The 24986-nt window shown below is 34.2% G+C and overlaps 3 protein-coding genes across 6 annotated transcripts in view; all 3 read left to right on the forward strand.

The window, feature by feature from the left end:
• Window positions 1–12286, forward strand: part of LOC106711121 (myb protein) — a 49431-nt gene extending 37145 nt beyond the window's left edge. For 2 of the 4 annotated variants that reach the window (XM_045684093.1, XM_045684095.1), the window contains 9 exons: window positions 307–472; window positions 1407–1594; window positions 2235–2332; window positions 2952–3100; window positions 3617–3772; window positions 4123–4208; window positions 4744–4924; window positions 5400–5567; window positions 7363–7908. In XM_045684093.1, coding sequence (XP_045540049.1) covers window positions 307–472; window positions 1407–1594; window positions 2235–2332; window positions 2952–3100; window positions 3617–3772; window positions 4123–4208; window positions 4744–4924; window positions 5400–5567; window positions 7363–7908 — 1738 coding nt within the window. Of the gene's footprint in view, window positions 1–306; window positions 473–1406; window positions 1595–2234; window positions 2333–2951; window positions 3101–3616; window positions 3773–4122; window positions 4209–4743; window positions 4925–5399; window positions 5568–7362; window positions 7909–11481; window positions 11596–11942 lie in introns of those variants that run through there. The other 2 variants (XM_045684096.1, XM_045684094.1) reach the window with 2 other exon arrangements.
• Window positions 12287–20374: 8088 nt separating this feature from the next.
• Window positions 20375–22102, forward strand: LOC123722413. The gene is made up of 2 exons (XM_045684123.1): window positions 20375–20516; window positions 20961–22102. The coding sequence occupies exons 1-2, from the start codon at window positions 20375–20377 to the stop codon at window positions 22100–22102; spliced, it is 1284 nt and encodes a 427-aa protein (XP_045540079.1).
• Window positions 22103–23009: 907 nt separating this feature from the next.
• On the forward strand, window positions 23010–24222 carry LOC106708858. Its single transcript, XM_014500439.2, has one exon. The coding sequence runs from the start codon at window positions 23010–23012 to the stop codon at window positions 23943–23945; it is 936 nt and encodes a 311-aa protein (XP_014355925.2). The 3' UTR covers window positions 23946–24222.
• Window positions 24223–24986: the final 764 nt, after the last annotated feature.

Below are 24986 nucleotides of genomic sequence, written 5' to 3' on the forward strand. Positions count from 1 at the left end.
AGTTAATGACAATGTTTCACAAAAGATTGAATAATCTCATATATCTAGTTTCGACTGTATTAGATTGTTAAAAAATTCAGCTTTTTTAGAAGTACCTGAGATTAATCAATCAGTTTTTTTTGTGCAAAAATCCCATTTTATTTAATTTTTTTTTATTTATTTATATTAAACAGGGTACAAAATACAAAGTTATATTAAAAGTGTCTATAAACCCATCATGGGTTTGTCCAGACAGTACTACCAAAACATTTTTTGCCTTAAATTTAAATGAAATTAGTTACAATACAGATGTATTTTCGTTTTCAGGACAGACAACGCGATAAAGAACCATTGGAATTCAACAATGAGAAGGAAGTACGAGCCGGACATATTGGACAGCTTCGAGAACATTCGACGTAAACAGGCGCGGGTAAAGAGCCGCGCTAGCGACACTAGCGCTGACACATCCAATGTACACATTGTATATAATGATGTTAGTTTTTTATTTTTTGCTTTTTAACGAGCTAATATGAATTGTATCTATCAAAAGATAGATGTAAAATTCCATTTTTTTACCAAACAGATTCAAATATTTGAAAAAAATAATCATTTTTGTTATAAAATCAATTTTAATTTTTTTTGTTTGTTCCGTTTAATCTCCGGAACGGTTGGACCGATTTTGACGGGACTTTGATAGGAATGTAGTTGATGTACGCGGCCATGTTATAGGCTATTTTTTTTTAAATTCTGCACTACATATTTACAGACACTCTAATTTTATTAATTGTATAGATTATAATTCATATCAGCTCTTATATTCATTTTATGTTGCTTTATTTATGTTTGTTTTAATTTTTTTAAACCTGATATTCAATACGACTCATTTGGTTTACTGTTTCCATTTTCGAGGCATTTGTAAAAAAAACATGTCATCCTTTTTATACGCTTTGAAAAAAAGTGAGAAAGCAATATAATTTACAATAAATTCAACATATTGACTTCGACTAACTCCATTCAGTTATATTTGTCATTTTTCTATGTTCTTTGCTCTTGTGGACTTGTTGTTTTACTTTGTGTTTTCATTGCCGAAACATTGACATAAAACATGTGATGATTATTTTCGTTTCGTTTCGTTACTACTTATTTTTGAAATAACAATTTTGATAGTTTTAAAATTTGTATGTACCGGACAAAAGTAACACAATTACTCATTAATAACTAAGAAAAACTCCAAAACCATTTTTTTACATAATATAAAAAGCACTAATTAACTTTTTTCTTATAAAAACTAGTTGTCTCTCGCGACTCCGTCCACGTTGAATAAAAAAAATATTCTGTTATTTTTTAATACCGCGCAGATGGAGTCGCGGGCGACAGCTAGTAAGATATTTGTGATGTTTTTAATTTTTTTTGTTAATCTATTCCAGAGTTGGACGGATCCATTCAACGAATCAATACAGAGTAATACATCATCCAATGCACCGTCAAAGCAAGTGCAGCATTTCAGACAACTCCTCAAAGAGCAGCTCAGCAGTCTGCAGAAGACGCACAACTCTCCTGACAGAGGAAACCTGGTGGCTGTTGATACTGTGGAGATCGTAGAGTCGCCTTTCAAGTCAGTATATCTGTTATAACGACATTAAAGAAAACAGTTGTATTAAAAAGTGAATGTTTGGATGTATGTATGGATGGATGTTTGTTTGAAGGTAACTCCAGAACGGCTCAGATCTCGCTGAAATTTGCCATAGATGTAAAAATAATATAGTCTAGAAGAGCACATAGGCTACTAATTAATTATTTATTGTAACTCCTCGGACGGAGTCACGGGCGACAACTAGTACAGATAATGTATTATTATAAGCTATTGTTAGTTGTTCAGTTATTTATAGCAAATTATGTATAGCTTATTTCCCTTGACTTTGCCCACGTGGAATTAAAAAAAAACATAATAAATAGCCTATGTGTTCTTCTAGACTATTCTACATCTGTGACAAATTTCATCAAGATCCATTGAGCCGTTCTGGAGATATCTTCTGACAAATATCCATACATATATCCATACATTCAAATTTATAATTTTATTAAGATATAGGTACATTTTGAAACGTAGTCATGAGTTTTATTCAACCGACATGTCGTTTTAACGACTATTTCTTTATTAAACTCAAATTTAAATTATGGTAAAAATTATTAATGTTAATTATATTCGTCAAATCTATTTTTAATTATTTTAAATTGATTTTTTTTTATTTCAGATATGTAAATATTGGTTCATTACCAGATTCTCCGATCAAGAACTTTTTATCACAAACCACAACTACAGATAATCAACCTATGAATAATGTTACTACAAGTGAGTAATATATATATTTATCTAATAACTTCTCTAAGGTCTTAATAATAAATATAACTATAAAAATCCAATGATTTCATTTACTATTTAAAAAGCAGAGCATATAGTGATTTTTTTTCTTTGTAACTTTAAAAAAAAACTGAATATAAATATAATATTAGCTTATTACAAATTGTGTAATTAGTAAAGTCAGCAATAACATCTGTTGTATGAATTGGCTCGTCCACTGCAATATCACGACCACACAGAAGATAGACATACATACATACATACAGACAGACAGACATTATGTATCCCGGAGGACTAATTTTAGTTCTCTTCCCCTTCCTACCCTTTATTATAAGGAAAGGATGGTAAGGGAAAGTTGAATTGCCGGATGGGGACACATTAGAAGGGGACATTTATTTTTGTGCCTCCTTGTTCCAGTAGATTTATTGTAAGCAATGCATTTACAAATGTAGATGTCTGTGACTAACGGTCACTTCGCTATTCTGTCGAATTCAAATGACCATTCGCTCTTTTGTCTCATACTATAAATGCTTTTCTCATTACAACAGATTTAAATGCAAATTATAACTTTCTAAGTAAAACTAAAATAAATATAAAAAAAAAATTTCAGCAAGCTACGCTCTTCAGGCGGAGTCAAACAAGGAGATAGTTGTACCATCTGTATATATATCTCCTAAAAAGACTGTGGAGTCAAGTAGTCCGCCGCCGATACTGCGCCGTGCCAAGGGAAAGAAACCTTTACCTGCTCACACCTCCAATGTTAGTTCACGTATTGTATCCATTATATATATTTCGTTTAATCAATAATTGTGGTCTACTATAATCTTGTTTCTTTATCAGCTCATTAAATGTCCCAATGAAGGACTTAGTCTACCCTAAGTGAGGAGTGACTAGGTCATAGTCAATGTTGGCTAAGTGCGGGTTGACTTCACACATATCATTGAATTTCTTCTCAGATATGTGCAGCATCACGATGTCTTCCTTCACCATAAGAACGTTGGATAAATGTATTAACGTCGAAAATCTAAAAACAAATTACTATAAGTTGGGATTCGAACTCAGGACCTACAGATTGCAAGTCAAGTGCTTAACCACTGAGACACCGACGCTCTAGACATTTATTTTTGTACTAGTATCCTATGTGTTCTTCCAGACTGTAATCTACATTTATGCTAAATTTCATCGAGATCTGTTGAACCGTTTTGGAGAAATCTTCAAATATCCATCCATCCATCTAAACATTTTCTAATAATAGTATGATATATTTAATTTCAGACTTGGTCAGAAGCGATAGCTAAAGCACTAGAACCTAAAGAGTCAGGAGTGACTCCGATCAAAGCGTTACCTTTCAGTCCCTCACAGTTCCTCAACTCTCCGGCAGCCGTCTCCTTCTCACATTTTGATTCTACACCGCTCAGGACATATGGAAAGGTAATTTATATTTTAATATCAAATTAATTTATTAATTGTAAACAAATATTATAGAAGTTAATAAAATAATTTGTGTTTTTAATCGGATTTTTTCAAGGGAAGAAAGTTCTCTCTTTTAAGTAATCTATATATATAAAAGAAAGTCGTGTTAGTTACACTATTTATAACTCAAGATCGGTCGAACTGATTTAGCTGAAAATTGATGGGGAGGTAGCTTAGAACTAGGAGACGGACATAGGAACTTTTTTATCTTGTGTGCATTTTTTTATTCCGCGCGGACAGAGTCGCGGGTAAAAGCTAGTCTGTAATAATTGATTTATTGAAGCCAAATATTTTTTTATATTTTATAGGAATGGAGCGCAAGTCCTTTACTACAGACTCCGACACCTGCTAACATCACACCTGGTGGTAGTCAACTTAGGAATATGACACCCAAGTAAGTTGTAGCACATAAAAATGACCTCATTAACAGTCATAACAAAATGTTTCTATAATTGAAACAAGTTAAATTTACCCATTCGTGTACTAGCACTAGCCTGTGACTTTGTCAGTTCAGAAAAAAAAATAGCCTATAACATGGCCGCTTGTCTTAGTTATCTTCCAGTCAAAGCCCCGTTAAAATAGGTCTAGCCGTTTCGGAGATTACCTGGAACAAATTCAGCCTTGCGAAAAGACATACAGATAGACAACATTTTTACAAATTGTTAGCAAAGCAAATATATGACGTGTACGAAATATATTTCTTTTTGTTGATTTTACAAACAGACAATTCAATTTTATTAATATATATAGTTTAAGAGATATATTACATATACCAGAATATTGATTTCATTAAAAAAACTCATATTTGTTCATCCTTTTGGATTACAATCGTATATTATTTTATTGTCCTCATACTAAAAACTAAAAAAAAAAGGTAAATTAATCTCGTAAAATCGCAATTAACAGTTGTTTTATTTCATAATTTCCAGAACACCGACACCATTCAAGCTGGCGATGGCTGAACTAGGCAAGAAGTCAGGTCTGAAGTACGAGCCGTCCAGCCCAGGTCTGCTGGTGGAGGACATCACAGAGATGATACAGCGAGAGGAGAACTCTGACACCACTGTACATCTCAATGACTCCATCTTGTCTGCTACTGAAGAAGCACAGGTCAGTTATCTTACTAATGTATGTATGGATGGTTGTTACAAAGTATCTCCAGTATGCATGAATTTCAGTGTAGTTTAAGCGTCGGTGGCACAGAAGTTAAGCATTTGACTTGCAATCTGCAGGTCCTGGGTTCGAATCTCGCCATGTACCAATGTGTTTTTCGATTTTCGATTTACATATGTACATTTATCCGAAGTTCTTACTATGAAGGAAAACATCGTGATGCTGCACATATCTGAGAAGAAGTTCAATGATATGTGTGAAGTTAACCTGCACTTAGCCAGTTTCTAACTATAGTCTAGTCATCCTTAACTTAGGGTAATCCCAACCCCTCAGTGGGGACGTATAGTGAGTTTGTAATGATAAATAAGTTAATATTCTTAAAATTTCACAGAATAATTATAAACAAGTAAAAATTGTGGTTATCTTTATTTAATTTAGACGTAAGATTGAAAAATAATTGTAATATTTTCAGGTGAACGACTCGGGTATAGGTAGTGGTAGTCGCGGCAAAGAGAACATGCCGTCACGAGGTAGAGCGCGCAAAGCTCTAGCTGCAGCCTGGGGCGCGGTCACCAGCACTCCGCACTCCGCAGCATCACTACCTGCTGTACCAGATCTCTCCTACATCGTTGAGACACCGGTCAGTTCACACCTCACACAAGATACACGATCACTATAACATTATACACACAATAATACGCCTTATGTGTAGTGAACGCGGGTACAATCAGGGAAACTTGCGGTATTTCAACTTAATTTCGTACGTATTGAAACGATGTAGAACAATAACCAATAGAATAGAATAGAAGAGAATAAATGTTTATTGCCACAAAAAAAGTTATGAAATATTAAAACAAAAAGATTAAGGCTCAGCTCCGCTGATACAGGAACGACATCGACCCTTCCTGAGTTGGTTTTCAGCAGGACCCTTTGCTCACACCATTTGCATTTAGGTGGTAGGGTAACTAAACTAAATAACAAAAAAAAACTATGGTACAATTTTTGAATTTTTAAACACTATTTATGCAAAGTTAATAACAATTTTAAATTTCAATAACAGTATAATGAAGAGTAAAAAATCAATAAATAAACAACAAAAAAGGTTAAGGTGTTTAAATGGATATAAATAATATAGGACGCATCTTTACTTGTTAATGTTACAAAACTAATTGCTTTTTATTACCTCAAAGGTTATTTAGTAAGAAAGGAAACAAGTTTGTCTCGTTGCAAGGAATAAGACAATTTTTCTCTAAGTGGTACACTGCGAAATTACCTGACTGTATTTTTCTATTAGCTATGTCTTCTCACAACACACTGTTATATAAACTAAGAAAAGAATAGTACGATTGACGTTATATAAATATTAATAAGATATAATTGCGACAAAGCCTCTTTAATAACTAAATAAAAAAGATAACATACATTCATATTATGAATTCATACAAAATGTATGAATGCATATGGTTTCAAAGACAATGCAAATAAGATTGGTTTAAATTAAAAAAAATATTTAATATGCTTCATATACATTATCTTACTTCTTACTAATATTATAAATGCGAATGTTTGGATGTATGGATGAATGTTTGTTTAAAGGTATCTCCAGAACGGCTCAACGGATCTTGATGAAATTTGGCACAGATGTAGAGAATAATCTGAAAGAACACATAGTTACTAAGTTTATTTTATTCCGCACAGACAAAGTCGCAGGTTAATTTACTTTTTTTTAAACAAAATTACTTTCACAAATACTTTACACTTGGATTGATGTATGGATGGATGTTTTAAGATATCATAAAATCGACTGCATCTCGATAAAATTTGGCATAAATTTTGAACATATATTAAAAGTACACATAGGCCACTAATTAAGTTTTTTTTTTAATTGCGTTCGTAGTCGCCTGCCACAACTAGTAATAATATAAAGTTAGACATGTATTTTATGTCTTATAGATATGTTTTATTAATTTATTCGGAGAATTAACAGACACAATTTTATGTTATATACATGCATACAATCTAATATATAAGTACATAAAACTTTATATTCTACAATATTCTCACTGAGACATACATAATTGCAAAAGAAGCTACAAAAAAAGTAAGATTACATACTAAGTGTAAAGTGACAAGTGATAATATACATATACTAGCTATCGCCTGCGATTCCATCCGCGCGCAGTTAAAAAAAAAACTTAATAGGGGTATGAAAAATAGATGTTGGTCGATTCTCAGACCTACTGAATATGCTCACAAAATTTCATAAGAATCGGTCAAGCCGTTTCGGAGGAGTACGGGAACGAAAACTGTGACACGAGAATTTTATATATTAGATATATTTAAACAGTCCAATCAAACATATTCTGTCCGGTAACAAATTAGCCATGTTACGATGAAAACACTAAATAATAATATTTTTTTTTATTTTGTTCCAGAGTAAAACGTTAGCAGGAGATAGTTCTGTATTGTTTTCGCCGCCATCAATAGTAAAGAATTCATTACAAGAAGAATCAACAAGTCTGCACAGTTTGTTGAGCTCTGAAAATACACCGGAGAATGTTAAATATGAAGAAATGGACATTGAATCTGTCATCACAGAAAAAACTAAGGTACAACACCGGTCCATCCCTAACACCTATTATCCATACATAAATAACCCTAATCCTCAAGTATTTAGGAATATCACTAATCTAGAATCACCTAGGACTTTCGCACGTTTGAACGCGGAAAGATTACGAACTATAACTTCTTCTAATGAACTAGCATGTGATAGTAATTTATTAGCACCTAAACAAGTACTAACTAATGCTTTAGTCGATCATATTTATAAAGTAACAAATCAAAAACCTTCTACTACTAAAATTAATGAAATATTAACTAATAAAATGTCTAAAAATGATAATCTTAAAGAAAATCAATGGTGGCAAGATAAAGATTCCGGTAATGAAGATATGTTTTCAAGTGATTATTATATGTTTTAAAAGAAACATATTAAAAAAGTTATTTTTTTTTTTTTACTTTAAAAATTAATTACTTTTTATAAAAAAAAAATTAATTTTTTAAACAAAAAAAAATTTATCATTTTTTTTTGAATATGAAAATATGTTCTCATTATTTTATTGCTAAAAGAGTCTAAAAATACGTTTGAATTGGTTATTTCAAATTGATATCATTAGGTTTTAACATAAAAAAAACTTACAGTTTTTCAAATACATTTTAACTTAAACATACGTCAACCCTTTTTTTACCATGACTTTAGTACGGCGTAGATTTTTTGACAAAACATAATTATTGAAAACATTATTATCCGTAGGCTTGTGAAATACGTTCTTTATTAATAAATAATTAAGTATTTTTACTGAAAGTATTGTGGTGATACATATTTATGATGAAAAATATTGACAACATTGACGTTCATTATATTAATCAGCGGCAGTCAAAGGGTTAAAACATGTGTTGAACTAAATAGTGTCTAAATAAATAGAGCTTGTAAAATATTGGTTTGGTTTCCGTTACCAAAAACATATCTTTATTTCATTTTTTTTTCAAAAAGAAAAAAATGATGGAACTATGATTTTGTATAGTGTTTTAACACATTGAAACAACACATCGACGGTTCCGTAAACTTAAGTATGTACAAAATACAAATTTTCCAGGATAGCGCATAAACTTGCAGAAAAATTAGGAAATAACTAAAAAAGATCATATAGTATGTATTATTTGTTAATTATACAGCGGAATATTTCCAAATAAAATTACTTAATTGATTCATTTTATGATTTTTGAAGTTGAAAATTCACATTAATTTCAATTTAAAGTCTGAGTTATAAATATGTTGTTACGCTTTTGATAGTTTAGACATTTTTAAATTTCGTGTATTTAATAAGAATTTCGAATTTTATTTTGTAACCTTTTTCTCACGAGAAAATAAAAGTTTGATTACGATGTTTTAAAAAATATTGATTGGATTTGAAAAAAAAAATTTTGTACTTTACAAATACATTATTAAAAAAATAAAAAAATAAGGAATTTAAAAAATCGTTAAATTGCGTGACAAAACTATAGTATTATTTAATATTTTTCTAACTTTGGTTAAAAATAAGTCACCATTTTTAAACTTAAGTTTAATCGCACCAAAATAATTTTTAGTTTATGAGATTAGGGTTTAAGTCACCAAAGATGAATTTTTCATCAAATGAATATTCATTATGAATTCTTAATATATAACGTTTCAATTTTGCTAGTTTTTACGATATAGGTTAGGTTACACAAATGAATTATACCTCAAGTTTACCAAGCACCAAATTGTTTTAGTGTTACTAGGTATAAAAAAATTAAATTAGGGAATGTCAAGTATTACTTTTTAAAGTAGGTTTAACTTTGCAAAATAAAATGTCGGAAATGAGGGGAAAAAACTAAAAGATTTAAGTAGGTGGCGCCAAGACATCTGTCATCTGTCAAAGTTTTTATACGTCATTCTGGCGATTAAAAAAAGCCGGAGTACATACACAGCTGGAAATTTTTTTTATTTTTTATTTCAATAATTTTCGTATCCATTTTTAAAATTAATTATTGAATTTTTTGAGTGAATTCTGTCAGAAATTCACAAGTGCATTTCTTAATATTTTTAAATTTAAAAAAAAAATATATATCTGTGGTATATTTCGTCTATTTCGTCGAAGTCTTAGATTAACCTATAGATTATTTTCAAAGATTGACGTCTAATCTAGAGTCGATCAAATTCGTTCGAATAAAAGGCTTCTGGAGGCCTTACGTTATAAATCTATGATCGAAGTGTCGAATATTCCTTTGAGTTGTCCCATCCTTTTCCTTTATTATATTTATTATAAAAAATACTTAATCGCTTTGTAATTTTGCCTGTTAACTAACAGAATAATCATAACTAAAACTTGACTTAAGTCGAATCGGTTGTGGATTTTGTAATGTAATTACGAATTATTTATTATCTATTAACTTTTTTTTTCTTTGTTAAAAACTGAAACAATTTTAATAAGGCGGCTATACTTAAGTTAACATTATTTGAAATAATAAAATGACATTCCCATTTTTCCTTTTTTTTTTGTATATATCCCTTTTTAAAAGAAACTTTTAATCCAATTTTTCCTTTCCTACCACAATATTGACAGGCCAGTGTTGAATCTATATTTTTTTCTTATTTAAGAAACTTTATTTATCTTGTTAATTGTTTTCTTTTTTTTTGTTACTAATTTATGTTTTTTTTTTTAATTGTTTTAATTTATTCTGTAGCCGTAGTTATATGGCGCACAATTTTGTGAACGATTTGTGTTTTATTGTAGTTGTAGTGTCACTGTCAATATTGTTTGTGTTTCCAATTTCCATTCCAAAAATTGATCCGATGATGTCATTTTTTATTTCAATAAATGTATTTTTTCATGTGACTTTTGATTTATTTAATTATCTCTTACCTAAATCTAGGAATAGCGTAAATTATTCCAGCTATATGATTTTTTAATAATTAAACTAATATTAATATTAATTGCATAACTGGGCTATATTTATCTTTAACTATCTGTAGCCTGCAACTCAGTCCGCGCGAAATTTAAAAAAAAAACTTCATTAAATAGTAGCCTATGTTTTAGCCTTCGAAACTGAGTTCTACATCTGTACCAAATTTCAGCGAGACCCACTTTAGTTCTAAGTTAGCCATATTAATTAAAAATAAAGATTACTTAATCTGTGGTCGTTATTAGATGTCACCATTATTAGTGGGATTGATTATAATTACTCATTATCCACGATATTATTCAATACAATGACAAATCCATCACCTTAAAAAGACTAACCGTAGGTTTCTGAGACCAAAGTTTCTGTACAAAACATGTGTTATCCCTATCATTATCTTTGACAAAACAAAGATAACAATATGTTTTAAACGGAGATCAACGAAGTAGAATTAAAATGTGTCAAAACTAAGATAACCTCCAGTCTATTCGTATGTTGATAATGGTCGAAAATGGCAACTCAATACAGTTCTTATACCATTAGTATATTCCAATCTATAATCAAGGGTCATAGAGTGTCAAAAATCATAGGGTGGTAAACGAGCTAGTGGCATCTAAACACGCTAAATTAGCGAAGCTACCACTGCCCATAGACCGCAACTGCAGAGTTTAATCCTTTAATCGATAGTGGAAGGGACACACAGAAAAGGATATATCCCCTTCTTATGCCCCTTCCTCCGGCAAGTCCACTACCCCTTCCCATTCTTTCATGATAAGAAAAGGGTGGGAAGGGTCTAAACTAAACATCATCTCTTACCGCACCAGATATCCTAATTTTATAATTACCGACAAAATTATCTAAACCAGTTGGGATAGTAATTCACTGTTCACTAGCGCCCCTCTGTCGATGTCCAAAAAGTGCCACAAGGTTGTCCTGACATTTTTTTTGTGTCATTATTCTGACAGAACTCACCGCAATAACAGTGCCTTTTACCAGCTCAGATTAGCTTAGCGCACTATACGTGGGGTATTCTCCATTATTCTTTTAAAATTATAAATTTTCTATTATAGGTACGTCGCGTATCCGATGAGCCGATCGTAGTAAAGAAGTCAGCTGTAAGATCTATCAAGTTTGATCAAGCCCCGGCAGAGACAGCGACGGATGAAAAACCTATGCTTTTACTGGTAAGTACCTTTTATTTAATAGTCTATCACAAAAACAAGTAATGTCAACTAGATGGCACCACTTATGTTTTAAAACACGCTATTGAAATTATACTAGTAATATTTTCTATTGTGTTTTTTTTTAATACGTTCACATTTAGGCTAAGCGCCATCTGCGCTCGGCTACCTCAAGCCCGGTGAAACTGTAAATGCCTCCTCAAGGCAAACAGTGACTACTCAGTCACAAAAAAAAAAAATACGTTCACAGTTGAAGGACAAATAATACAAGTTATTTCAGCTTTTTCTAACAACGAAAAAATAAGAACTATTTTTTTTTCTATAAAACTAACTATTGGTGCGTTCAACAGAATGATAACAAATGGGAAATTTACGCGTGTGGAAAGACTCAAGACCAGTTGGATTTAACAGTACTAGCACATCAGTACCTAAGGAGCACAGCACTAAAACCTCGCTCTTTGAACTTTTAGACTTTTATACATATATAGAAATACTGTAATCCGGTTTCTGAAAGATTTATTCTCAAAACCATTAATTGTAATAGCGCGATTCGACTGCCGTGTCATATATTGTTGTCTCTATTTTTGCAAAGAGAATGTGAGAGATGATAATATGTATAATTGCAATGGAAACCAAAATAAAAAAGAGGTTCAGCAACTTAAAACTGATTAAAATTGATTGACCTTTCAGAAACCGACCGTAAGTTAGTGATAGATAACAAAGTGTGATTTTAGTTTTAAGAACACTTTAGTTTTTTTTTTTAGTTTTTGTCTTAGTTCGTTTATTTTACTGTAAAAATTATGGTAATTATATAATTGAAAGTGTGTTACATGTCGTTGTGTATTTTTTAATCTTTCTGAGCACTGAAAAATATTTTTTTTTTGGTAATTTTGTATAACTTGTATTTTTAAACAGCTAATAAATGGTCGTTAGGTTAAAATAACTCAAATGTTGCCATATTTAGAATGTAAAGAAATTGCTATTGTGTTTTGTTTTATTATGTTGCCAGCAATAATATTTTGTAAGGTAATTTTAATTTTAGTATTAATTTTCGTGGTGTTTTGTGTTATAAATATTTATTTCTTCTTATAATTAAGTTTTATCTTTTGATTTTATATAAGTATATTTGAAAAAAATTGTAAAAGATTCGGAGAAATAAATGTAACAATAATTTTTCCATAGGTTAAAATATTTATGGGTTGCCAGTTTTTTATGTCTATGGTCAATATAAACTTTTATTCAGTAATCATAAACAATATTGTCTATAGTGCAGTACTGTAATACCATCAGATTTTTTAGATTCATTTACAGTTTTATCTTTTAGACTTTTTTTTTAATTTCACATAACTTAAATAAAAGGCGTTCTGTTTTTATGTCCTACAAAAATAAATCATGAAGTAATTAATATTTTTGTCTACTATAGTATTTTTCTACTTGAATATTTCATTTAAAAAATATGACATAGTCGAAAGTTTAATAAAAGATTTTAAATAAGTAAAGTTGGATTAATTACTGTTTATATGTAATTAGCTCTTAAAATATCTTTTTTTATTCGCAGTAAATTGAGGTCAAAGAGTCTCTAACATGAATATTTGCGGGAAAGTTGCGAAAAAATATTTGTATGACATTTGTTGTTATACTTTACACCGTGTAGAGACGCTTCACGAAATTTAATACAAATTTTATCGATATGTTACGAATAAGTTCTCACAAATATTCGTGATAGACCTCCAGGTCGACTAAGTTATTGTGCTCGGGTAGCATTTTTTATCAGTGACAAAAAAAAACATTTTTTTATTTTATTCGTGTTAAATAGTGTGTAGAGATATTTTTTAATTGTGAGAACAGCATGCGGTTTGTATATATTTAGTTTTTAAGATTTTTTAAAGTGGAATAAAGATTTTGGGTAATGCACTATCGGTTTTTTATTTTTTAATTTTCCTATATTTTTACAAAAATTCTAAAAAAAATATAACTATTCTATATAAAACTAGCTTTTACCCGCGACTCCGTTCGCGCGGATAAAAAAAAATGCATACAAGATAAAAAAGTTCTTATGTCCGTCTCCTAGTTCTAAGCTACCTCCCCATCAATTTTCAGCTAAATCAGTTAGACCGATCTTAAGTTATGAATAGTGTGACTAACACCACTTTCTTTTATATATATAGAAGATAGTATTCATAAGATTTTATTGTATATTGAAGCGGTTAAGTTTGTTTTAAACTTAACAAAGAAATTGAATACACTTTATGCAGTACTAAGTTACTTTAAGTTAGCACTTAGCTGATGAAAACCGAGGCTTCCGTTTCAAAGTTACTACGACTGTAATTACACTCAGTCCCTGCAACTTGCTTAACTTAACAACTTATAACCAAGTTAAGCTAAGCTTAGAACAACATCTGAAATCACCAATTCCCTTATTTTAATTGCCGTGGATTTCTAACACCAAATTTTTTTGTATAAAACATATCGTCATCCCTGTCATTATCTTAGACAAAACAGAGACAACAATATGTTTTAAACGGAAATTTGAGTATCAAAAACCTACGATTAGGGTTTTAAGTGAACATACACTGAAACAATTTTTCTTAAGTAATTTCCAAGTTATTTCGGTGGATTTCATCGATATTTTTTTCGTTCATTTTTGTATCATTTATACATATTCTGAATATATTTTTGAAATTATGTATACGTTTGAATAGTAAGGTGTAAATGTATAATATAGTAAATCAAGCTTTATTGGTTTCTGAGACCAAAATCGTTTTATAAAAATATAGTTATATCTGTTTTGTGTATGATGACGAGAGGGATATTTTTTAACAAGGATTTTAATCTCAGAAACCAACGATTAATCTATTATTCGCTTCCTTTAGTTTAATCTTAACTATCTTTTACAAATAACTAGCGTTTGAATAAATTTATTCTTCACTCTTCTGTCTCTGCGTCACATCAGTTTGTATTACAAAATGTTGTATGTTTTTTTTTTTTTTTTTTTCCCAAATGGATTGCAATAGGTTTTTGTAAACTTCTGTATAAAGTAAAGAAGGGTCACTCACAGCAAGTGCTAGGGGACCTTGATTTGGAATTACCGGTCCCGTACGCCCAGACGCAGCACCCGGTGCACCTGGAGGGGCTGCAGTTCGACTGCATGGCGGACGGTGACGAAGTGGCCCAGCGAGCTGCCGTCGATGTAAATATTTACACCGACGGTAGCAAAATTGAAGGTAAGGTCGGCGCGGCGTTATCCATTTGGGATGGCGCCGCGGAGACTCTTTGCCGGAAATTAAAGTTGGGAAACTTCTGCACCGTATACCAAGCGGAACTGTTGGCCCTGTACGAGGCAACCCTGTTCGTGGTGAAGAGCAACCGACGCTCGTTTGGTCTTCATTCCGACTCCAGGTCCGCCCTCGAAACAGTAGCAAAAGGCGATTCCCTCCATCCCCTTGCAGTGAAAGCGAGAGAGAATGTACGAAAGAGCAGAGAGCAAGGGAAGGATGTCAGATTGTATTGGGTGAAAGCGCATGCCGCGGTGGAGGGAAACGAAAGGGCGGACGCACTTGCAAAGCAAGCTGCGGTCGGAATGAAGACCAAACCCAACTACGACAAGTGTCCCGTTTCATACGTCAAGCGGCAACTCCGCTTGGAATCGCTTGAGGTATGGAACGGGCGCTACAGGGACGGGGAAACTGCCTCGACAACCAAGGTCTTCTTCCCGGACGTCGTACGCGCGTTCCCCGTGCTAAGAAAAATAGACCCGGATCAAATACTTACGCAGATTTTTACTGGGCACGGGGGGTTCTCCTCGTACTTGTGCAGGTTCCGCTGCAAGGAGAGCCCCTCGTGCATCTGCGATCCGGGTAAGGAGGAGTCCGTGTTGCATCTGCTCACTGAGTGCCCGGTATCTGGTGCGATGAGGGCCGGCGCTGAAATAGAGATGAAAAGTAAAATTAATTTAGAAACAATAAGAGAATTGGTAGAAAGTAGGAAAACAAGAGAAAAATTCTTAGAATACTGCAAAGCGTCGGCCCTCTTAGCTATAAATAGAAATAAGACGTAGTTTAATATTTATCACATTCGTAGTAGTAAGTATTTATTGTTTTAAATAGCCTTTTTGCTCTAGACTTAGTATTTTATTGTTTTAAAGTGTAAATAGATATCTATTTTAACGTAATATTGTTTTATTGTAAATTTTTTAAATTGTATATAGATATCTCAATTGTAGTATTTTAGTGGTTTTATTTTATATTATTAGTAATTTAAGTTTTTAAAATGTAAATAGATATTATCATTATTATTGGAACTTTTTAAATTTTACAGTAGTCAAGTAGCATTAAGGAAACGAATGTGATATTAGTTTAAGTTTTATGTAATTGGTCTTAAATTATAAATAAAGAAATAAAGAATATCCCGCACCCCAGGTCCCTGACTTCGACCATGTTAGGGGAACGAGAGGGCGGCACAGCGCCGCCCATAAAAAAAAAAAAAAAAAAAAAAAAAAAAAAAAAAAAAAAAAAAAAAAAAAAAAACTTCTGTATAAAAAAGTAAAACTAAACTCTTTTAAAAATAAAACTAAAAATAATTAATTAATTTAAATTAAAAATAGATAACAATTAATTAATTTAGCATTAAAAATACATTTTTTTTTATTTAACGAAATTATATTTATTTCGTTCGTTTGTTTATCTACAAAGCTTTACTCGCGATGAATTTGGAATCGAGAGGATTACGTCGATCAACTAACAGATTCACTAGTAACAGGCCGTTGCTTTTTTATTGATACGTAACTGATATTATAATGGACTGCACTAAAATAATCTTTATATATTAATAAAACTGGTCTGTATGTAAAATTGAAAAAAAATATGTATTGCTTGTGATTCAGATAACGGAAAACCAATTTTTATACGTTTGATGTCTATCTTTACATTATTTGACGAAGAAGTTTTTAGGTTAGAATTTTACTCTTGATCAATAAATATATTTTACTAAAAGAATATTTATAGAATTTAACGTAAATAGTTGGTATATAAATATTCCAGTCGTGTAGCGCTGACACACTGAAGGGGATTCATTGGTCTGGAAAGTGTTACACTCTGTGAATACATCAGTTTATCTTTGATGTGTCGAGAAAAAATTATCCATAAACAACCCTTTACGTTAAACTGAAAAAGACTTATGATTTGATAAAAGAAGATTCGAGAATTTTTTTTCTATTTAGTGATATTTTACGTAATGATTGGATGTTTTAACTTTTCACATGTTTATAAAAAATCCAATTCGAAATTTATATGAACGAAAGTATTGTAATTTTATAAGTGGACAGTCTCATGCAAAGTTACATAATAATAACGATTCAAAATTGAGATAAACCAAGTTTATTTAAATACTGATGCCATTAAAGTATAAGGGATTAAAAAACAAAACAAAGTGCACAAATGAAACGATAAAATCCTCCTTGTACAGATCAAATAACATTTATATTCTAAATATATATAAATAAACAAAGCATATTACAGTAGCTGGACTGGACATTATACTGGACCGTTTCTGAGTTAATATCCAATTCCGGCTGTAAAATTAATCCCTAGAGGCCATTAAATAGAAGCGGCTTGCAATTTAGACGTGAATAATTTACAGTTAATTGACCCACTAAAGCCGAATACAAAACATTCGCGTGACCCCTGTGACGACGATATGAAAAAAAAAGAATTAAACTCGTAATCCAATAGATAGGGAACTCAGATTTCCATTTTCAGTAGAAGGATGTGTATATCCGTAGTCACAGGCAAATCGTGACTGTCGTCCGTTTATAAATTGCCTAGGAAAATTGTCAAATTGCATATCAACTGAAAGTAGTCTGGAAGTCTTCCGTATCTTTCTAATTAGAAAATTAAGGGTATATTAAACCTCAAATTCCATTGAAAAAAAAAATCAAATTTGCATTGTAGTCTTTTAAGGGCATGTGATGATTTCTTTGTTTTAAAAATCTGAAATATACTTAATTAAGCAGAAGCATCAAATAAGGTATAGAAACCAGAAAAAGGGGATGGAAGTTGGTAAAGGAAAACGGAAAATTAAGGGAATTATGCAACAATTTTCAATTTAATAAGTCTATTAAAGCAAAGTTCTCAAAGAAATAACATTTTATAACGATCAAAAACGTTTCATTAGTCCGAAGCATCAATTGAAACTTTCCATCAGTGTAATTGAAACTCGGGCTCACAACTTGAAGCGTTCAAGTTAAATTGAGCACTAATTTGATTTGTAACTTATTCGCCAATTAAAAGCTCTAACGATGAGTTGAATCCTTATATAAACATACATATACAGTTTGAGATAGTACATCTATATATATAAAAGAAAGTCGTGTTAGTTACACTATTTATAACTCAAGATCGGTCGAACTGATTTAGCTGAAAATTGATGGGGAGGTAGCTTAGAACTAGGAGACGGACATAGGAACTTTTTTATCTTGTGTGAATTTTTTTTATTCCGCGCGGACGGAGTCGCGGGTAAAAGCTAGTTTAAAATATTGATTGGATATATGACACGTTAAATGTGTTCAAACATAAGTTTTGGCAGTGTGAACCCACGGTAAGATTGTAAAACATTCATCAGTTGGTATAGCAACAGTGGTAGAGCTCGGAAAGCTCCAATGGACAAATACCATGCTCACCAAAGACAGACGTCAAGTAGAATTATTGCTGGGTATTCGCGTAATGAATGTTTTCCATCTTATTCTAATTTGTTTTTAATCCCATAGAGGGTAGTGTCTAATAAAATGAAAACTTTTATTCTACTCGATTTAGTAGTAATTTTAATTTAATAAAAAACAATTGTTTAATTACGATCGCTTTTTTATTTTCGTTTTTTTTAATTATTCATTTGGCATGGAGGAAGTAATTTTGCATCGCTCGCTCCCTAAGGATGGAAACGGTTATAAAAATTGATTGGAACAGTAATTGATTGGGATATTGTAGTGTATGTAAACAGAGTGTCGTTTGTCTCGAGCGTATACGTCACAAGTGCAAGCCAGTACACCTGTTGAGACATGGCAAGACTCGCTGCGACGCGGCGCCGGCGACCGCGACGTCACGACCGACGTCACGACCGGCGGCACCAACGAGCGAACGGCGGTCGACGGCGACGACACTCGCCACCTCGGACTCCACCGGCAACGGACTACTCTTCTGAACTAGCCTTGACCCGAACTTTCATTGCGATTTAAGAAGGCGATACAACCGGCCCTTTCATACAGTCCACTTATCCTCGTAACAATAACATTGGTCCTTTAGGATTCTCACCGTCTTAATTTTCGAAATCGTCGAAATAACGGTCACCGCAATGTTCAACGTCGAGTCTCTGCGCACTTCAAAACGCGGTCTTCAGCTATAGAAGATCTTCGGGAGCCTTCATCGTCGTCAAGATCATCATCCTGCCGAAGAAACTTCGCCCGGCAACCGCGCGCGCTCGAGAACAAAGTAGTCGACGGAACGCCGGACTTCGGACCAACCCGCTGAATCTGCGAGTCATCGTCAAGAAAAGGAGAAGATTGCATCAGAAAGGATTCACTGGTGGATGGTTTGGTCACTCGTGAGTTCGTTCCAATTATTCCTTCTATCTTTTCCTTTCTTTTAATCTTAAATTCCCTAAAACAGTTTTTTTTTTTTTTTGAGTGGGTACACACATTTGTCGCATATTCTTTGTCTTACTGGCAGCGTATTTCTTACTTTTATACAAGCTTAAACAATAATAAACAATATTCTATGCCTTTAAAGCTTAACTTCGCTTGCATTTAGCAAAAAACATTGCTCCCGCATAACGGGATATTGTTTGTCGCACTCCAATCACTGTCGCTAATTAGTCTGGCTCGCTGCGCCGCTGCGCATGCACACCTGTATTTATTATTCGTACGAAAGTAGGTCAAGTTTACGTCATAGTGACCTATTTATTTAGTTTCCCTTTATAATATTTTTCATAGTTAATCGCTAACTATTTATCGTCTTTCGCTATGACGGACGACAAGTTAACCAAGTTAAAACAAAAACGGGGGTGTATAAAAACTAAAGTGACTATTTTTAGTAAATATTTAAAGCAACTTGTGTCCGGCGGTCAGCCTAGCAAATTACAATTGTTAGACTTAGAAGGCCGTTTTAAAAAATTCGATGCCTTATATGCCCACTTCGATAATTTACAGTGCGAGATCGAGATGCTTTCGGACGACCCCTCCGTTTCCGAGTTGGAGCGCGAGGAGTTCGAAGCCGGGTACCACCCGCTGGTAGCCGAGGCGCGGCGCCTGCTGGGTGCACAGCCCCAGGATACTTCCGTGATACAGCTCGAATATGCACAGGCAAGCGTTATTAAATCCAATTGTGTTAGGTTGCCAAAAATAGATTTACCCGTCTTTAATGGTCACTATCAACACTGGCTTGAGTATCGTGATACTTTCACCTCTTTAATACATTCCCGAAGGGATATTGATGACATTAATAAGTTGCACTATCTTCGTGCATCTCTTAAAGGCAGTGCTTTGCTAGTTATCGATAATTTAGATTTTAAAGCCGAAAACTATCAATCGGCGTGGAATTTATTATGTAATAGGTACGATAACAAGCGGCTGCTCGTAAATAATCATGTCAGGGAATTATTTAACGTAGAACACATTCGTAACGAGTCCTACTCAGCTATTCGTCGTCTTATAGACGTCACGAATAAAAATCTTCGTGCACTGTCAACCTTAGATCAAAATACTGAGCACTGGGATGTGTTAATCATATACATGATGTCTGAAAAGCTCGATAGTGTTACTCATAGGGTCTGGGAGGAACATAGAAATACTCTCACTGATCCACCATCTTTAAATACATTTCTTACCTTTCTTAGCAACAGAGCAGATTTATTGGAGACATTGCAAGAAAATAAAGGTAAAATGCATAAACCAGAATCTCATAAATTAAATACAAACTTGCTTATAGCTTCAAACAATCAAAAATTTTATCAAAATAGTAATAAAATAAATAAAAAATTAAATTCATCCAACAAAAAAATATTTACATGCCCCTTATGCAATCAAACTCATTTTCTATTTAACTGTGAAACATTCAGAGCCCTCCCTATAGAAGTTCGTATTCAAAAGGCCAAAGAAGCTAAGGTCTGTCTTAATTGTTTACGACCTGGGCACTTAGAAAATAATTGTAGCCTTGTACCATGTAAATATTGTAAAAAACGTCATAACACACTTTTGCACTTGCACGAGACGCAAATAATTCCTGAGCCCGCTCTGCCTTCAACTAGTAACGTTAATCACTTTGCTAATTCAAGCAATTCAAAGCAGTTTACTACTCCTCCGCACGTTTTGCTTTCCACAGCGCTGGTGAAGGCGGTGGACAGCCAAGGCGCCGTCCACGCCGCCCGGATGCTCCTTGACAACGGGTCAACGGCCAACTTTATAACACAATCGCTCTGCGGTAAGCTGGGATTGTCACGACGAAGTGCGAGTTCCACGGTGACAGGTATAAACAATAATACTTCTCATATTACACAGTCTTGCAGCCTTACCTTTGAGTCCTACCATAGCGACTATAGACTTACTGTTGACTGTCTTATATTACCAAAAATCACCAACGCTTTACCGTCTTCCTTCATACATATTGAAAATATTCCTCTTCCTACGGGAATAAGTCTAGCTGACCCTACATTCAATGAACCGTCAGTCGTAGACATCTTAGTTGGGGCCGAAGTATTTTGGTCTGTCTTATTAAATAATCGTGTTGATTTAGGTAAAAATCAGCCAACATTACATGAAACAAAACTGGGTTGGTTGGTGACAGGGAACGTTTCCCGTCTTAAGTCACCCTCTTCTCCTATCTGCAATCTTGCAAATGAGGAACCCAATCCAGACTTAACTCGTTTCTGGGAACTTGATACTGTTTCAGCCAAGCACTCCTTATCTCCTGAAGAACGAGCCTGCGAACAGAGCTTCGTTGACAACACTACACGCAAAGAGGATGGCACCTTTGTCGTCACAATGCCGCTGAAGGAGGACCCTTCAGTCTTGGGCGATTCTTATCAAATGGCAAAGTGCCGCTTTTTGTCCTTGGAGCGTAAGTTTCATCGAGAACCTGCCTTTAAAGATAGGTACATGGAGTTCATGCAAGAGTATGAGCGCCTTGGTCACATGACTGAAAACAAAGAGTCTGCACCTAGCTGTCTTCAACAGGTCAACTACTTCTTACCTCACCACGGCGTAATCCGTGAGTCGAGTCTTACTACAAAGTTACGTACAGTTTTCGATGCCTCGGCCTCCACCACCTCAGGTGTGTCTCTCAACGACATTCAGATGGTCGGTCCTACTGTACAAGAGGATCTTTATTCCATTTTGCTACGTTTTCGACAGCATAAGTACGTCGTGACTGGAGACGTAGAAAAAATGTATAGGGCGATTGATAAAGCCCATGACGATTGCTCGTCTCGAGCTTTCCGGAGCTTTGTTAGCTGCAAGGCTGTGTGATAAAGTATTAAGCTCTCTTACCATACCTATTAGCAAATGTAAATTCTGGTGTGACTCAACCATTGTGTTAGGGTGGCTAAAGACTCCACCGACTAATCTGAAAAGTTTCGTTCGTAACCGCGTTCACGAAATTCAGGAAAGCACGGAGGGTCACACGTGGAGCTACGTACCGTCGAAAGACAATCCGGCGGATCTTGTTTCCCGCGGGCTGAAGGCTGACCTCATCAGCTCTTCGTCTTTGTGGTGGTCAGGGCCAACCTTTTTGGCAAAAAATGAATGTGACTGGCCAACAATGCCCAATTGTAACGTGAAACAGGATCTACCCGAGTTGATTACTTGTTCTTTAGCGCTTGATAATAATTCTAATGCTGACTTAATTGCTAACTTAATCAAAAATAAATCAAAACTAACTAGCTTACAAAATACAATAGCATATTTACAGAGATTTATTTATAATTCTCGAAACCAGACCAACAAATTAACAGGTCATCTTTCGGTTCAAGAACTTCAAAATTCATTAAATTTAATCATACAGAAATCTCAAATGGAGATGTTTCCTGATGAATATGCTATTCTTAAAGCCGGCGAGACATTGCCCAATAAAAATCGCTTGATTTCATTAAGTCCATTTCTAGATCATAATAATATTATCCGAGTCGGTGGCAGGCTAGATAATTCCCCTTATAGTTTTGATACCAAGCATCCCATCTTGTTATGCAGCAAGCATCATTTTACAAAAATATTATTTCAACATTATCATATAAAATATTTACATTCCCCACCTCAACTTCTGTTAGGTAATATCAGACAGACTTACTGGCCTCTAGGTGGCACAAACCTTTCCAAAACCATCGTCAATAAATGCGTGCGATGCGTCCGATTCAAGGCTGAAAACGTTCAGCCAATCATGGGCCAATTACCAGCCACCCGTACGGAACTGGAGTTTCCTTTCTTACACTGTAGTGTTGACTATGCAGGGCCAGTGTTAATAGCAGATCGAAAGGGCAGAGGCTGCAAACTCATTAAGTCATTTTTGGCAATTTTCGTTTGCAACGCAGTAAAGGCTTGTCATATCGAGCTCGTTACGGATTTATCCAGCGAGGCTTACAAAGCTGCATTAAATCTTTTTGTTTCTCGCAGGGGGAAGCCCAAAAGCATCACGTCCGACAATGGGACAAACTTCGTCGGCACTTCCAACGAGCTGGCTCAATTTCTGGTTCAGTCCGACCTTGAAGGTCACATGGCTCAGGAAGGCATTGAATTTAAATTTGTGCCTGCCTATACACCTCATTTCAACGGACTCGCCGAAAGAGCCGTGCGCTCTACAAAGCATCATCTTAAGCGGTTACTGCAAACCACTCATCTTACTTATGAGGAAATGGCGACTTTACTCACTCAAATAGAAGCTGTTTTAAATTCTCGCCCTCTCATTCCCTTTTCCACTGATCCTACAGATTTTTCCGCTCTAACCCCTGCTCACTTCTTAATTGGACGCTCGCTTATGACTGTTCCGCAACCACAGGTGCCTGATGTCAGCATCACCCGCCTGGAGCGATATAGGAGGATTGAGCTTTTGAAGCAGCACTTTTGGAGGCGCTTCTGTAATGAATATGTAACTCTTTTGCAACAAAAGCTTAAGTGGCATTCTTCAAAATCCGAGTTGAAACTTGGTTCTCTCGTCCTCGTGAAGGAGAAAGCTCTCCCGCCATTGCTTTGGTGCTTGGGACGCGTCATTCAGCTTTATCCTGGCAGCGACGGCACCGCTAGAGTCGCTGAACTGAAGACAAGGAGAGGCACCATTCGAAGGGCATTTAATAACATCTGTCCCCTTCCAGATTTTTGAAGTCTTTCAACACCTTCAGTACTTCAACCCGGGGAGCATGTTGAGACATGGCAAGACTCGCTGCGACGCGGCGCCGGCGACCGCGACGTCACGACCGACGTCACGACCGGCGGCACCAACGAGCGAACGGCGGTCGACGGCGACGACACTCGCCACCTCGGACTCCACCGGCAACGGACTACTCTTCTGAACTAGCCTTGACCCGAACTTTCATTGCGATTTAAGAAGGCGATACAACCGGCCCTTTCATACAGTCCACTTATCCTCGTAACAATAACAACACCTGTACTAAAGGTATTACCTACCGAGGTAGGGAGGCAGTCGGGGTCAGACGGTTGGACCCGTAGCACGTGGTGGTACGTAGGCGAGCCAAATATAATGGACGAATACTACAGATATTAATTAAGTTTCGTATTCTAACTAGGAAAGCTATATTCATTAGATAAAAACGCTTTATAGAAAATCTACTTATTATGATATCAAACTTGACTTGTTTGGAAAAGTATACGTACGAGTGGGAGCGCCTTGGCGAAATAATCTGTACTAAACTCTGAATATATTTGAAAAAAAAAGTTTCAAATGAAGTTTTTTAGCAATGAGAATTCCAAGATATGGTACTAATAATAGACTGAGCAAAGTCAATAGCTCGGTAAAAGTTCTTCCACAGCTAACAAGTCATTCCATATTCTTGTGTATTTAACCTATATATCATGTAAACTTTGTATTATATAATACATAAACATGGATTTAATTTAAATATAATAATATAATATAATATGGTACTAATTGAGTGCATTTTTAATTCCTTTTTAATTTTCCGTCAGTTTATAATATCGCTAGTAAGGATACAATGTACACAATTTCATTATTTATATCAGTAGTTGGCAATCAATTGCGCTGCGAAATATTTGAACACCGCTTGAGGGTGTAGCAATCAATATTGATTGAGCTACATTAAAGCCTTTGAGCTTTTACATATATTGACTGTGGAAAGCTATAAATGACTCAAAGGACTCCAGAAGTATATAAAGTAATACATAA

The sequence above is a fragment of the Papilio machaon genome, chromosome 25 (assembly GCF_912999745.1).
Source record: "Papilio machaon chromosome 25, ilPapMach1.1, whole genome shotgun sequence".
Taxonomy (NCBI): Eukaryota; Metazoa; Arthropoda; class Insecta; order Lepidoptera; family Papilionidae; genus Papilio; species Papilio machaon.

Bases quoted from the DNA above. Each gene is read 5' to 3' on its own strand.
- LOC123722413 (XM_045684123.1), top strand. From the start codon at position 20,375: ATGTCTGAAAAGCTCGATAGTGTTACTCATAGGGTCTGGGAGGAACAT. The intron at 20,517-20,960 runs GTAAAATGCATA...TGCTTTCCACAG, and splicing joins GACATTGCAAGAAAATAAAG to CGCTGGTGAAGGCGGTGGAC.
- LOC106708858 (XM_014500439.2), top strand. From the start codon at position 23,010: ATGGGCCAATTACCAGCCACCCGTACGGAACTGGAGTTTCCTTTCTTA.